Raw genomic sequence first — 14,537 nt, forward strand, 5'->3', positions numbered from 1 at the left:
CCATCCCTGGAGAAAATTTTATAAAAAGAGTCCCTGGACTTTTTGTTTTTTATCAAGATGCATAAACACAAGAATATTTCTGAATTTGAGGCTTTTACTTTTAAAGAGTGTGCTGTGATAACACAGGACCGCTAGTAGTTGTTGTCTGATTGTGTTCACTGGGTACTATGAGTAATGTTTGCTGTAGCCATAACCATAACTATTATTTTGTAGTCTGCAGAGTAGTCATAACAGTTACAGAGCATATCAAAGCAAGTATAGGCTGATTTTGTGTGAGCTTAAGAATTAGAATGAACGAGAAGGCAGCGCAGCCACGGATAAAGTCTGTTTCCGTTCACATTATTTCTTATCACTTCAATCAGAGAAGTTAACTTGAGGGGAAAATAAAATAAACTGCCGTTTGGTTGCGCAACGCGTGTTTTTTTCTGAGACATTTCCACAAGGGGGCGGAAGAAGGCAGCGACATCTCAAGAGCCCTGGACAAAGACAGGACGTTTTACGAGCTGAGCTTTACAAGTAAAAAGACAGCGAAAGTTGAAAGGGAGTAAGAAATGGGACTGCTACTTACTACCAATTTTGGAAAAATATGTTGCATTAAGATTTCCCGGATTATAAACTACTTTCTTGAAGGTTATAACCTCACTGCAGAAACAAAACTCACTCTCTAAATCAAATTTCTTCAAGTTCATTTGTTTCAAATTGAATTCGAAACCTTTTAATTTGAAAATCCTACTTCGGAAGTGCTGTCGTTTGGCCCTCCAGCTTGCTTTACAGTGAAATAAAAACCAAGCTAAGAGCAGGCAGGGCTTCGTGGGATGGGAACAGAGCAGTGCCTCCGAGAGTTTCCAGGTTGTGACAGTTTATTACAACTGAGAACACCCAGAGGAGAACCATTAGAGCCGATGAGGACCAGAAGAGAGACGAACGACCGCGACACGGGAGTGCTAATGGGAGCGGTGAAGTGAGAAGAGTCCAAGAGCGACGACTGTGTCAGGATCAAAAGACACCAAAGTAAGTTTTCCGAATAGAGTTTATAACGTTAGAAGTTGAGAAAAAGTGCCACCGTTTTTGTTTTGTTTTTTATTTGGGGGGGATTTCGCCCTGGAACAGTGTGATAATTCTCCGCAGCTGTGAGAGCGTTGAGGTCTCGGAGGCAGGAACGCAGCGGAACTTCTGGTCAGATCAGATTTCACGTATCACCCCCCCCCCCCCCCCCCCCTTTGCTTCAGAAATCACCCCTGGTTGTCCCGACTGGGCTGACCGCGCTGAAATTATTGCATCACAGAAAAAAAAACAGACGAAGAAAGAGGGGGAAGTAAAACTTTTTTGATCTGACTGAAGAGTTGTGATACACGCGCAGGGAGAGGACGCGCAGCTGCAGTGACAGCTATGGAGGGGGGCGGGGCTCACAGTAACTGTACCGAGAGGAGAAACATGTCTAGGATATGGTGCTTGGAGATGTTTCAGCTCCCAGAGCTTTGCCACGTACGGGCTGCAGGAAATTTGATCTCCCGAGGTGCCCGCGCTCGTACCCGCCTCCCCTGTTAACGCACCGGGCCAGCGGCGGCGTGCTGGTTCACTGTGGGCTGATGCAGACACAGCTGCGGGAGTTTACTTGCACTTAATTAGGCCCTAAACGAAACTTCAGATCTGACGTTTGGATGTAGAGTAAAGAGTTTGCTTGTGGTTAGGACAACTGCTGGGATTACCACAGAGCAGCGTGGAAGTACAATTTTCGTTAATGATGAGACCAATGTTCCACAATTAAAACTGCTTTTAGCATGTGTTGACCCCGTGTCGTGAAGGGGGATATATATATTTTTTTTTAATAATGAGACAATAGCAATTTCTTTGGGTTGTTTCGTAACAACGTGTATAAAATAAGTCAGTTTACTTATAGCAACTGAACAAAATAAAATGGAACTGTGCTCACATAAAGTAAAGCAAAATTTACTTTATTAGGCCTGTCATCATAACAAATTTTGCTTGATGATAAATTGTCCCAGCAATTATTGAGACCATTTTCAAGTAATGCTTTGATAATATGTTGCAAGTTTCCCCTCTCAAAGACCAATAAACATTAATTTTGTACAGAACACTCCACACCGGAACTGGAAGATATTTTAAATATCCAAAATAAAACACAGCAACCAAAAACTAATTAAACAGAAATAAAATCCACTTACAACTGAAGCCATAAATAAAATGAATTATGATGTCTATAAACAAAATTGCCCTTCAAAAAATATTAATCATCACATTGGAAATTATGAAGGTCATTTGAATTGATCAATTGCAATTACAACAGGCTTACTTCCAGACAGACCTGCTGCACTTGAACAGACTGCTTTACTACTAAATAACCCAACCAATTTATGAGCTGTCTTCATTACTTTAGTACTTTGTTGATTTTTTTTTCTTTTTTTATTGTCTGTACAAGCAGGGACAAAGCTACTCTAGTAAACTGAATTTATTACATAATAAATATTTACCCTTCCATTTTAAACCATTTTCTGAGTTGGAAGAAAGGTACATTTTCATAAATCAGTTGATGGCTGCTTCAGAGAATGTTTTCTAGTTGGCACAGTTTTTTCTTTCTTGACTCTACAGTGGCGTTCTGCTTTCATCTATTTTTTAAAACTATACATGGTGTAGCTACCTAGCATAAGGTAGCAGAGCAACGAGTGCTAATAACCAGTTGGCATTTTGATTACAATATCTGTACAGTACTTAAGGTCCTCATAGTGGCACTTAGACTTTTGAGGTCATCCTAACTTTGTCCTACTAAATGTTGTATCGTGTTATCCAGCTCTGCAGTGATAGTTGATCCAAAGATGCACATCAAGCACTTCTCGCCATATATTACTCACCATCTTCATTGCTGTTGTTGGGCAATATCTCTGGCAGTTATGTGGCTGAGTTAGCTATCGACCAACTGTTATGCAATCGTAGCGTTCCCGAGGCAGTGTGAAAGCCAACATGAAGATCACCACTGCAGTTCCAGAAGGCCTGGCAGACCTTACAGCCATTTGGTTTTTTATGCTTGAACTTACTAGAACTAATGTGTACAACTTAGAAAGAATGTCAAATTTTGTAACCTTCAGGAAATGTTGTTTTAGTTTGAACCTTTTACATGTTGACTTTCTAGGAACTTTCAAGGTTTATGTATTGTTTCCCTTAAGGTTAACTTCAAGTCTCGCCGTAGCCATTAGAAAACCTTCAGGAAATGTGCCCTGCAGCTTTCCTGAAGGTTATCTCCACATTTCACCGTGTAACCATATGGGAACCTTCAGGGAATGTTCCTTAAAGGACCCATGAAATTTCTCAGTAAATTTAACAACTACCGTAACTTTTCACAGTTTTAATCTAAAAAGTTTCACTTTAAACACCAATAACACAATATTAAGATTAATACTGCATCTCATTTTTATAAGACCGGATTGGTATAAAGTTTGAGTATGATGAGTCCCATTGCTTATGAGTTTGCAGAGAGCATTCATCTTTCAGGATGAGGCTTTCCATTCTTAATTGTTTCAAAACACTCAAGATCCGGGGAGTTAATTTAAAATCCCTGCCGTCTCCTCAGCTTCATGCATTCATTTGGGTTAAAGGGATTAGGGTGGCATCTTCTAATTACACACTCATCATGCCTTCAACTTGAAGATTAAATTGGGACGGAGCAGTCCCGGTGACACAGAGGATGCATCAGAGCGATGCAGATGGTTGATGAAGAAACCGAGCCCCGGTTAAGTGTTAAAGTAGGAGCAAATGAAAGAGTCAAACAGACGTCTGGGTTTGAAGCTCCTCTCTGCACCCTGCTCTAGATGGGCATTGGGTTCTTTATCTTTAACTATCACCACATTGTCACAGAATTAAAGGAGGCAGCTGATGGGGAATCTTTCGGCTATAGATAAGAGAAAACCCTTATCTGCATTTTCCCCTTGCGGGGGGGAAAATACTTTAAACACCAATAGCACAAATCTAACATTGCTGTGACTTCTGACACACTTAATAATCTGATGTAACTGATGATATACTTTAATTGTCAGATTACTACGCTGATAACTTCTAAACTTTGCATGTAGTTGTAAGCTGATCAGTTGAGATTTAAAACTAACTCTAACTTTAGGTAAAATGAATAAATAAAAGTTTTTAGGAGCCAACAGATGTTGCTTTGCTGCTTTTGCTTAAATAATAAAGCCACAAAGAGACTTGTGAAGGTGTCTGAGGGTGTGTTCGCACCCCTTTGCTGGTTTCCCACTTGGGGGGAGGGAGCAAAGGCGTTGTTTCATGCTGTTGTTGCTCAAGGCTAATTGCACCAGTAGAATCTGTTCCTCTTGAAGGCAGTTTGAGTTTATGTGGGATTTACTGCTGAGGATTTGTGGGGGAACGCAAGGTGAGGAGAGTTCAACCTTCACTCAGGGTGAAGGAGAATGAAGAAAATGGTACTGAAGTTCACCATCCTTGAAGATCAGTGTAATTATTATGTTCAGGTATAGTACCGTAATAAACGCATTTACTCCCTTATACACTTTAATCTGTGTTTGATATGATTATGTTTCACATTATCAAATGGGTGACTGAAGCCAGAGTTACTCGGATAGCTTTGTTTCCCCTCAATATATACTTTTTGTAAAAACATTAGGGGATGCACCGATACTAAAATTCAGGCTGATATATTTGACACCTTAGAAAAGAAAGTGACCATACAGCTTCAGTTTAACTCAACATAGTCCTGCACTGTCACATGACCAACCTCCTCCACTCCCCTTGTGGAAACAAATGGTCAAAACAGAAATAAATAGCGACTGTTAATATTAGTCTAGTTGTATTCATTGGATCAATATGTTAAGAAATTACTTAACATATTAGCTGCTAATATTAGTTGATACCGATGTTGGTGTCGATATACCATGTATCCCTAGAAAACATAATTTCTTTGTCAAATATTAAATTTGTTTTGAAAAATTGAAGAGTGAGAAAATGAAACAACATTTTTGTCTCATTTTGCCACATATTCGGCTGTTTTTTACTTTCCTAGAGCTAATCCATTTCTGTTCGGTCAAACACTGCACCTGCAGTGACGCAAACTTTCATGTAGAGCACACCTCAACACGCTTTTCTCATAGATAAGTGTCTGACTGAAGTTGTACATGTAATAAGCCTTTATGTGAGTCAAGGCGGGATGGAGATAAATGGTCCGACGCAAGGCTGCACAGAGGTGAACAGCTGGGATTAAAGGCAAGGCACTTAAAACCAGTCTGTACAGCACAATGCTGATAAATGACCGGGGCGCCTTACGTAAGCTGAGGGAAGCACACCTCACCTTTGACATATTTCTGATAACAATTGTAACCTGAACAGCATTCATTTGTTTTGTTTTGGAAATGCTAAACAAGCCGTTACTCTACCGAGGAAGTGAAAGTGATTGTTTTGAAGATGGCATACTTTAAGGCTTTTAGGACAAGAACAAGTAAAACTCCTGCAGTTTGCCCAGAGACAGTGCCGGGCTGGAGACGGAATGATAATTGCGACCTGGTCGCGCATGATTCAGTTAGAAGCTGTAATGTAAATTCTCATGCAGCTGTGATGCAGTAGAACTGCGGAGCGTGTCTTTTAACGTGCGTTCTCTGCTGTATCACCACCCAGTTGACCTAAAAGTGACTGTGCGTATTTACATGTTACACAACTTGCAACCTCTGTCCAGTTTTATACTTGTGTGTGTGTTGGGGTGTGTGTGCAAAGGTTACTTAAGATGAGCTGGATGAGTGAGCTCTTTTCAGATGCTCTTCGGGCTCTTCGAGCACCAGCAGGAGAAAGGTATGATGGTTTCCTTTAGTTATTTTTAGCATTTTTAAATTTCTATCTGTTTAATGTTATGTTTGTGCACTCGGCAGCATCGGATTTTTCTTTCTAGTTTTATGACAAAAGGAAAATTTACAATACCCTTAAATCTGAACTTTGTGCTCATTGTAGTGCGTAGACCTAGAATGTGCAAATGAACTCATTGATCAGAGAAATTAGGTCGCACCCGTTGGGAGGCGGATAAGGAGAAAAAATGGGACTCCTCCATTTACACAAATAAAAGCTTTAACAAATGTTTTTTAAACTTTACAAAAGCCTTGCAAATGGCATTTGTGGAACCCACAGAAAATCTAAAGTTACTGAACAGCTGTGCTTTGTTTGAACAAGCAGTTCTGATCTAATCGAAACTGCGCAGTTTTTTTAGTGAGTGATGATGTTTCTGGTATGAATAGCAGTGAGGCCATTTTCAAAAGGTCCCACATGTAATGTATTCTCTGTCTTTCTCTTCAGAGCATAATGGCACTGCTCTTGTGGGTCGGCCTGTCGCTGCTGCTGGCTGTCCAGTCCGGTGCGGTCAGGAACTGCCACCCCAGCTGTCACTGTGAGGTGGAAAGCTTCGGGCTCTTCGACAGCTTCAGCCTGACCAGGGTGGACTGCAGAGGCATGGGGCCCAGCGTCTCCATGCCCATTACCATCCCTTTGGACACCGCCCACCTGGACCTGTCGTCCAATGATATGGGCCCTCTCAGCGATGCCATGTTAGCCGGTCCAGGCTACACCACGCTAATTAGTTTGGACCTCAGCAGCAACAAAATTACTAAGGTTAGTGGTTCGACAAACTTCAAATTGTATTTATAGTAGTTACTCTATATAGCATATTTTTTGTTTAGTGTTTGAAATTTTAAAACTAAATTCTTGTTAATAGCAGCCTTTATTGATCAATTAATTAGAAATTTTTAGCATTTTCAAAATTACAGAAAAAAGAGTTTTTCTCACTAAATATTTTTATAGAGTACAAAAACTGAGAATGGATTGATGCAGTCCCATGCTTCATAGTAATTTTTAGTACACAATGCAAGTGTTTTCAACTTTTCACACCGATTTTAAGAGAGACTGCGTTAACTGCTGCAGCTCTCTGTGTGAGTCATGTGACCTGCTCTGTATGCTGCACTCAGACAGGAGTCTGTGTGAGGAGAGCAGCTGAAATGACAGCCATTAAATTTTATGATGTTTAAAGCATCAATTTAATAAAGAAGAAGTTTTAATTGCACACAAATGGAATTGCAATCAAGAAATTTTACAAGCAGATTTATCAGTAAGAGAGCAAACATGCTAGTCTTGGCATATATAACAGTCAGAGGTAATTTTATTATCTTTTTGGCTTTCTGCAATCTCCACCTCTTGAGTCTGGTTCTGCTGGAGATTTCCTCCTGTAGGGAGAAATTGGTTGCTCTTCATTGTTGCTACATGCTTGCTGGTGGAAAAATTCAATTCATTCTGATGGGCTTCCTTAGGTAATGTTTTACCTTCTGGGTTTAAATGGTCAGTATATGATATAATCTATGACCACTTTGTACTATTCTATAAGTAAGATAAAATTGGACTCCATGTTATTGGATCTGACTGTTGGATTGTAATTAAGTGAATAGGACATATTTGACCTAAATTTGGATTAATTCAATATAACTGATCCATTTGTGACATGAAGTGACTTGAGATTGCATGTTATGAAGACTGTTATTATGACAGACATTCATGAGTAAATTTTAGTTGCCTGTCTTATTTAATGGAGAGTTTTTCTGCCACCTTGCAGTCGTTTTAACATCTTGTCACCTCTACATGCTGTTATGAAAAAGACAATTGTTAATTATTATATAACCTACTTGAATCATACTTGAAATTGTAAATGGCAATTTAGATAGTTAAAAAAGTCGTCCATCTTGATCAAAAACACTGAAATATATAAAAAAATATTTAGATGCAGGAACATTAGAAACATTTTTTTCTCCATATTTATATCTGTCCTCTTGTGTGATTCTCAGGTTAGCCCCAGTGCGTTGTCCAAACTGCGATACCTGGAGAGCTTGGATCTGAGCTACAACAATCTGGAGAGTCTGTCTCCAAGTTGTTTCTCGGGCCTCCCTCTGGCCGAGGTGGACCTCAGTCACAACAGTTTCCAGGAGTTTGACATGGCTGTGTTCGCTGCTAAGGTGAACGGTGAACCTGTCAGCGTGGATCTGTCCCATAACAAGCTTGTGTCAGTCTCTGCCACCTTGCATGGAAGAGCTTTACATATTCAGAGTGTCAATTTGTCAGTGAACCAACTGGTTAACGTACCAAACATGGCGGGACTTCCGCTGCGGTACCTAAATCTGGACGCTAACCCAATTCTGAAAATCAAGAAGGGAGCCTTTGGTCAGCTGAAAGATTTGGTTTATTTGTCCGTCAGTGGCCTCGGTGAACTTCATGAAATTGAGCCGCATAGCTTCAGCGATCTCCAGAACCTGCAAGTTCTGGACCTCTCAAATAACTCGAAACTTAAGAATCTAAGCCCTGCAGTCTTCTGTGGACTAGACTCTCTGCAGGAGCTCAACTTGTCTGGTTCTGGTGTGACTTCTTTGCCAACTAACATGTTGAGCCACCTTCCCAGCATCAAGAGTATCACTCTTGGACAAAGCATCCACTGCTGGAGGATGCAAAAACAGGGACAGTTCCACCGACAGATGGGGCAAGTCCAGCATAACGAGGAGCTGCACTGTAACGTAGACGGCATTGTGTTGTGAGACTGGGCCTCAGGAAATGAACCACTCCTATCATTCACGACTGCAGTACTGAGGCTCGTCTGCTCTGATATGTAAAACAGTCTGAGTCGCTCTCGCTCAGTTAAATCTGTTCTCTGGTGATACTGTGGATCATACCTTATCATTTTTATGTAGCTTTGAAAAACTCTGGACACTTTATAATCTTTGCTGTATTTTTAGCAGCGCAGGCCAACTTCTTTAGTGTTTTAATACATTTCACTTTTTAAACTCATAAAAAACCGCATCATGAATTAATTTTAACATGTTAGAATCATATCTTTCACTTCATTGGATTGTCTTAAGATCTACTTGAACTTAGTCCTAATGTGGTATTTTCTTTAATATTGTACTTATACTAGTCAGAAATTGACAGACATTGTTGCCATATAACCACTAGGAATACTCATAAGATTTTGAATGTCTGGATGAGGGGGACGATTTTGAACTTGATTAGACTTTTTCTTTTTTTCTTAACAGTTTGTTTTTCTATATGCTGTGTTCAATTTACCTCGGATTTCAGAACTTAAATTATTTTTGTCACAATAATGGAGCTAGCCTATTCTAGCTAAAAGCCAAAAACAGGTTGGCAATACAAAACATACAAACACATTTCTCTTTATTATGTGTATTTCAAAATAAAATAAACACACAAATGCAAATTGTACACTACTGGTAAAATATAAAACATCCACAGTGCAAATAAACCATTTTATTCCTGCTACTTTCAAAATATCTTCTGTTCCCAACAGCCATGTTGGGTCTGAATTTGGTATTTACAACTCAGAAATTCTGACATCCGAGGACAAATTGAATGCATCGTTTGATTGAAGTTACCACCAGACCGTAATATCTTATCTTGGTTTAGCTTAGAAGTTATTTAGCTTAATCATTCTGGTTGGTTTAACCTACAAAAGGTAATGTCTGAAAGGTTGTCCACTTTTCGTTTTACCCTGTTGAGCCTTAAAGCAGCAATGCACAGTGTTTTGGGATATCTATTGTATAAAAATTTTTAAAATTAAGAATAAAAAAAATCAGCTGTAGTGTTCTAGCCTTACAATGAACAATGTTGTTCCTGTACTGTGACCTGGACAAATTTAAAGAATCCGACTTACAGGTGTTACTCTGCTGGTTGAGGTTAATGTTTTGGTTCCCAATTATTCCAGTTTACATGCTGACCTGATAAACTACTAAACACCATATTGTAAGTCACTTTGGATGAATACCTTCCTCTAAATGAATGTATGTTATTGAATGTAATATAACAGTTGCAGTCTATTTCAAGACTTTAACTAACCTCTGCAGTAGGCATGATCAGCATAAGATCAGTTTGATAATCTTGTGTTAAGCTACTACAAAGCCTAGTATTTATGCGAAAAATTCAAACACAAATGTTACACAAGATAACTTGAATATTAATTTAACAAACACCCTCCAAATTCGTAATTTTCAAGTGCTGGTTTTGCAGGAGAAAATTGGGAACCAGCCCGTGAATATACTGCATCCTAATTAAATCCGTTTCCTCTCCAACAAATTAATCAATCAAATGATTCATTTTGATTTATGATTTATTTTAACTTTGACCAGAATTCAGTCCAATCTCAAAATTGAACAGGTTGCATGCTCAAAACTCTGGCACTTTCTCAAACATCCTGTTAAAATTTAGTATTTCAAATTTTAGTGTTTTTTTTTTTATTATTATTGTAACACTTTAAACTGTGTAGCATTTATTTCAAGCCTCACAAGCTGCCTTTTATATTTTTCCCCAACAAATATTAAACTCTAGATTTAATGACCAAAATAATTTTTTGCTTTGTTTGAAGTCCATGTTCTCTGACCATTTCATTACTTTGCCACTTGTTCTTATTGATCTTACCTTTTTTTTTTTCCACTGAAATGGCACAGCAGGCGTAAACAAAGTCAGAACTAGTTGACCAAAAGTAAGCCTGGATCTACTTTCATGCTCTTTAGTGACCAAGTTTAGTTTCCCTGGACAAATTGGACCACTAACAGTTTATCAAATTTTTTTGTATGCAAGTTATTTTTGTTTTATGTGTTGATGCACATGTGTAAACTCGCCTTGATATTCCTTTTGCAAGAGGAGAATCAGTCTCAAGAACGGTTGTGGAGACTGGAATCGGCCTTCAAACTGTCCACTTTAATGAAAACGCTTTAGTTTAAAGAGCTATATTTGTATGAATGTAAGTAAACTGTACATAACCATATTAATATGTAAATCTTATATGTAATAAATTGACCCCTCTCACACTGTGAACTCAGTGACTCGTCTGATTCATATCCTGTGTGACGTCCAAACGGGCAACAATCGCTAGGAGACTTGACTGAGAAAAAAGAAATAAACACAAGCTAAAAATAAAACCACAGTTTGGAAAATGTGCTACTGTCTGCACTGAAGTCAACATTTTCCTGGAGTTCCAGCAGTGTGTGATTTCGTGCCTGCAGAGGTTTGAATCACACCAGGGTGTGGTTCTCTCCGGGACACGGCAAGAAACTCAGATCTCAGCAGAGTTGTTTTAAATTGTGCTTAAAGAAATGCTGTAAAGTGTTATGAGACTTGAGGTTTTGCTGGTTATCATACTGGACTAAGCACGATGTCTTGGCAAAGTGATTGGGAAGAAGACCACCAGAGAAAAGAGAAAACTGGGGGGGGGGGTGGATATCAGACACAGCAGCTGACAGGCATCCTGTGTGTCCTTGGCAATGAGTACAGTGTTTGCTTTGTAAGGATGAGGAAATTTGTTCTTTTTCTTTCTTTTAAGCTCAGAATCTGCCAAAACAACAAGCTGATCCAAGGGAGTTTCAGCTATTGCATCAGAATCTAGGTGTACGTGTTGCATCCTGAAACTGGGGTTTCAGATTTTAAGCGTGTTGACAAAGGCTGAATCCTTGCAGTTTTCTTCACTATGTTCGACTGTAACTAAAATTCCCCTGTAGTCAGTGTAGGGCTGACAGAACGCCTTCAGAATACTGATCCTATGCGCAAAACACTTCCAGATGCTTGTGTGATTTTTTTTATTTTTATTTTTTATGTCTCGCTTGTAAAACAATAGCTTGTTTAAAGCCAAGAAACCAGAACCCAGCTGCATTTAGTACGGGATTGGTTTCTTTTAACACTAAAAGAATAAAGCTACATAGAGACCCTTTTTAGTTTACACTCCAATTTTCTCAAGGCAGTTGTTCCTCAGGTAAACTGCTTGCTGCTGGATCATGTATTCTTTGCACATTTCATTCAACATTTCTTGTACGAGCTCCAACCTCACCTGACTCAAACGTATAGCAGATAACAGACACTGACCAGATTTTTCTTCTCGCAAATCATTAAAAATGCTCTACTACCAGCATGGTAGTAGAATGATCTTCAGGCAAACGATTAATAAACTGTTTGGCCAGGAAAATAAACAAGAAAGGAAGTTTTGGTGATCTACTTGACCAAATAACTTGACCAATGTAAATAACTTTGTCTGAGAATCTATGCATGACAGCTCAGTTACTTTTCCTCTCCTGAGTACCTCAGCAATGACGCTGATCTCACCCAACCAGAACTAAATATCACAAAAATCAGCTAAACTTATTAAATATAATACTATGTTTAGATCATCTGTTGCTACGATTTGTAAATTTCAGATGTTTTGGTTCTCACTAATTACTAACTGATGAATTTTCATACAATACAATTCTTGACATAAATCCATTCTATTCTCTGGATCTGAACAGAATTTGGTCTGGGGACTCACTTCCTTTTTAGCCTATCGCCCAGTAACCACCCCAAACAGTGACGCAATGCAAAACACAAACTGCAGGGGAGGTTTGGATAAAGATGCTAACATTTCTGGATGTTATATTGTACAAACACTTCAGTTGTTACCTCCTAAAACTTGACTGACATTAACACGGATCCTGTTTATAATAAGATTTTCACTTTCCTATTTTTGATTTTTTCTATTTTTTTCAAATTTACCATTTATACCTTTGCTCTGCATGGGCCAGTTTAGGCAACACAAATCCAGCAAGTTTTTGGATCGGATTGCTACAGTAATCCGATCCTATAGGTTTACACAACCATTACGTGCCTGAACTAATAAAAAATGAACTAGACAAGGAAATGTTTTGAAATCAGGCTGGAGCATAAGTTCAAAAATATTTTTGATTCCACATGTTACGATGCGTAGCTCAAAAACCTTTTTTTTTTTTACAGTTCTTCCTTGGACAGTCTCCCTGTTAACTGAATTGTTCAAATCCAATAAAGCTACCAAATGGCTGAAAGCATTCAAAATGCATGCATATATAATTTAATAGCACAATTTGAAAAGCTCATGCTCAAGGTAAGATTTTTCACACCTGAAATCAAAGTCAAAAGTAGCTGCTGTGAAAAATGCTTGACATTGTCATATAAATATTAAATGTGCTCAAATTAAGTAAACTTAATAATTATGTATGTTTTCAATTTTGCAAGGAACTCTTACTTTAAGTTTGCTTTAAGTCAGTCTATTCATAAGTCAGTCTATTCATCAAAGCAAAGTAGGCAGATCAAAAACAAGAGGAGAAGTAAAAATGTTCCTTATAGATTCTTACAGAAATTTTGGCTTCAGAGGTTGCTAACAATGGCAGGGTTGTTTAATTAGGCCAAAGGAGGGGAGGAAGCTGCATTTCCCACAGGAGTAAAGGAACAGACATACCCAAGCATGTTCTGTTACCTTGTCTTTCTTTTGTTTTCTCAAGGATCAAAAACTTTGGAACATAAAACTTGTCTTGATAGACAAAATCTGACATCCAGAAGATTCATTCATAAGATGTTATAAAAACATTATGAATGAAAGGTTGATTTCCTGACTGATTGCATATTTTTGGGGTTTTATGTGACAGACTAACAGAAAGTAGAAGGGAAGCCGAAACACGGTGTAATATATATAAAAACTATTCACACATTATAACATTATCAAACAAACAGCATGAAGAACAAGAAACAGTGCAGACAGGTCAGAAATAATGTTATAGATAATCTTAAAATAAGGTTATGTTACAAAACAATATCTCTGGTCTTGATGGTTTTGCAGAACTTCAGTCCTACCAAGACATGGCCAACCGTGTTAGGCAAGGAAAACGTGAATAAGCGAAGCAGACAAGAAGCAAATCTAGAGGAGCTGCAAAAATCCACAACTCAGTCTGTCAACACACAATTATTAGTTGTGCACACCATAGATATGGAACATTATAGAAGAGTGTCAAAAATAAAAACAATGTTAAAAAAAACCTTCAAGGAGTCCCGTTTGCTTTTTGCCACAAGCCTGAACAGATCAAATGAGGCGCAAATAGAAGTTGTATATATGTATGCAAAATACTGTGAGTTGTGGAAAATTAACAAATCAGCCTGAACATATGATGATCATCATAAGACATGGTGGTGTCAACGCCATGCTGTGGGCTGCTTTTCTTTATCACTGAGTTTCATCAGGTAGATATTAGATTAACCTAATCGTGGAAAAGCCCAATAGAAAATCTGGACTGGAGTGGAAGTTCACCTTCCAGAAGGTTTATGGAGCAGATTTACAAAGTAATACCTTAAATAAAGCATAATCATGGTAGCACAGCCTAGCCAAAGTTCTGACCCAAATTCAAGAGAGAACTATGCAACAAGAAAGTTGCCCCAAACATGTAAAACTGGTAATCCTCTGTAATCACAAAAAAATCATTCTACTTGTTTCGAGGGGGTTCAATGCAAAAGCATGCCACTCTGCATTTGAGCATGGATTTGCTGCAGTGCAGCAAATGTGAGCACAGAACTTGAAAGGTAATGGATTGCTTTTATGTGGTGACCCAGTAGTAAGATGTGATCAATTCAAAGTTGAGGGAAGCTTTGGGTTGTGTATAATTTGTCCAGATAAGTAGAACCTGGGTGTCTTTATTAAACACATT

General features: G+C 38.5%; 1 protein-coding gene across 1 annotated transcript; it reads left to right on the forward strand.

Annotated features, from left to right (window-relative positions):
* The first annotated feature begins 766 nt into the window (after window positions 1-766).
* tsku (tsukushi small leucine rich proteoglycan homolog (Xenopus laevis)) lies at window positions 767-10,878 on the forward strand. The gene is made up of 3 exons (XM_032545244.1): window positions 767-1,011; window positions 6,316-6,627; window positions 7,848-10,878. Exons 2-3 carry the CDS (start codon window positions 6,322-6,324, stop codon window positions 8,586-8,588), a joined length of 1,047 nt encoding a protein of 348 aa, XP_032401135.1. The 5' UTR covers window positions 767-1,011; window positions 6,316-6,321; the 3' UTR covers window positions 8,589-10,878.
* The last annotated feature ends 3,659 nt before the right edge of the window (window positions 10,879-14,537 follow it).

This window comes from Xiphophorus hellerii, chromosome 18 (assembly GCF_003331165.1).
Source record: "Xiphophorus hellerii strain 12219 chromosome 18, Xiphophorus_hellerii-4.1, whole genome shotgun sequence".
Taxonomy (NCBI): domain Eukaryota; kingdom Metazoa; phylum Chordata; class Actinopteri; order Cyprinodontiformes; family Poeciliidae; genus Xiphophorus; species Xiphophorus hellerii.

What these genes read in the sequence shown, in the direction of transcription:
- tsku (XM_032545244.1), top strand. Translation starts at nt 6,322, where the DNA reads ATGGCACTGCTCTTGTGGGTCGGCCTGTCGCTGCTGCTGGCTGTCCAG. An exon ending in GCAGCAACAAAATTACTAAG is followed by an intron (nt 6,628 to 7,847) that starts GTTAGTGGTTCG and finishes TGTGATTCTCAG; the next exon opens with GTTAGCCCCAGTGCGTTGTC.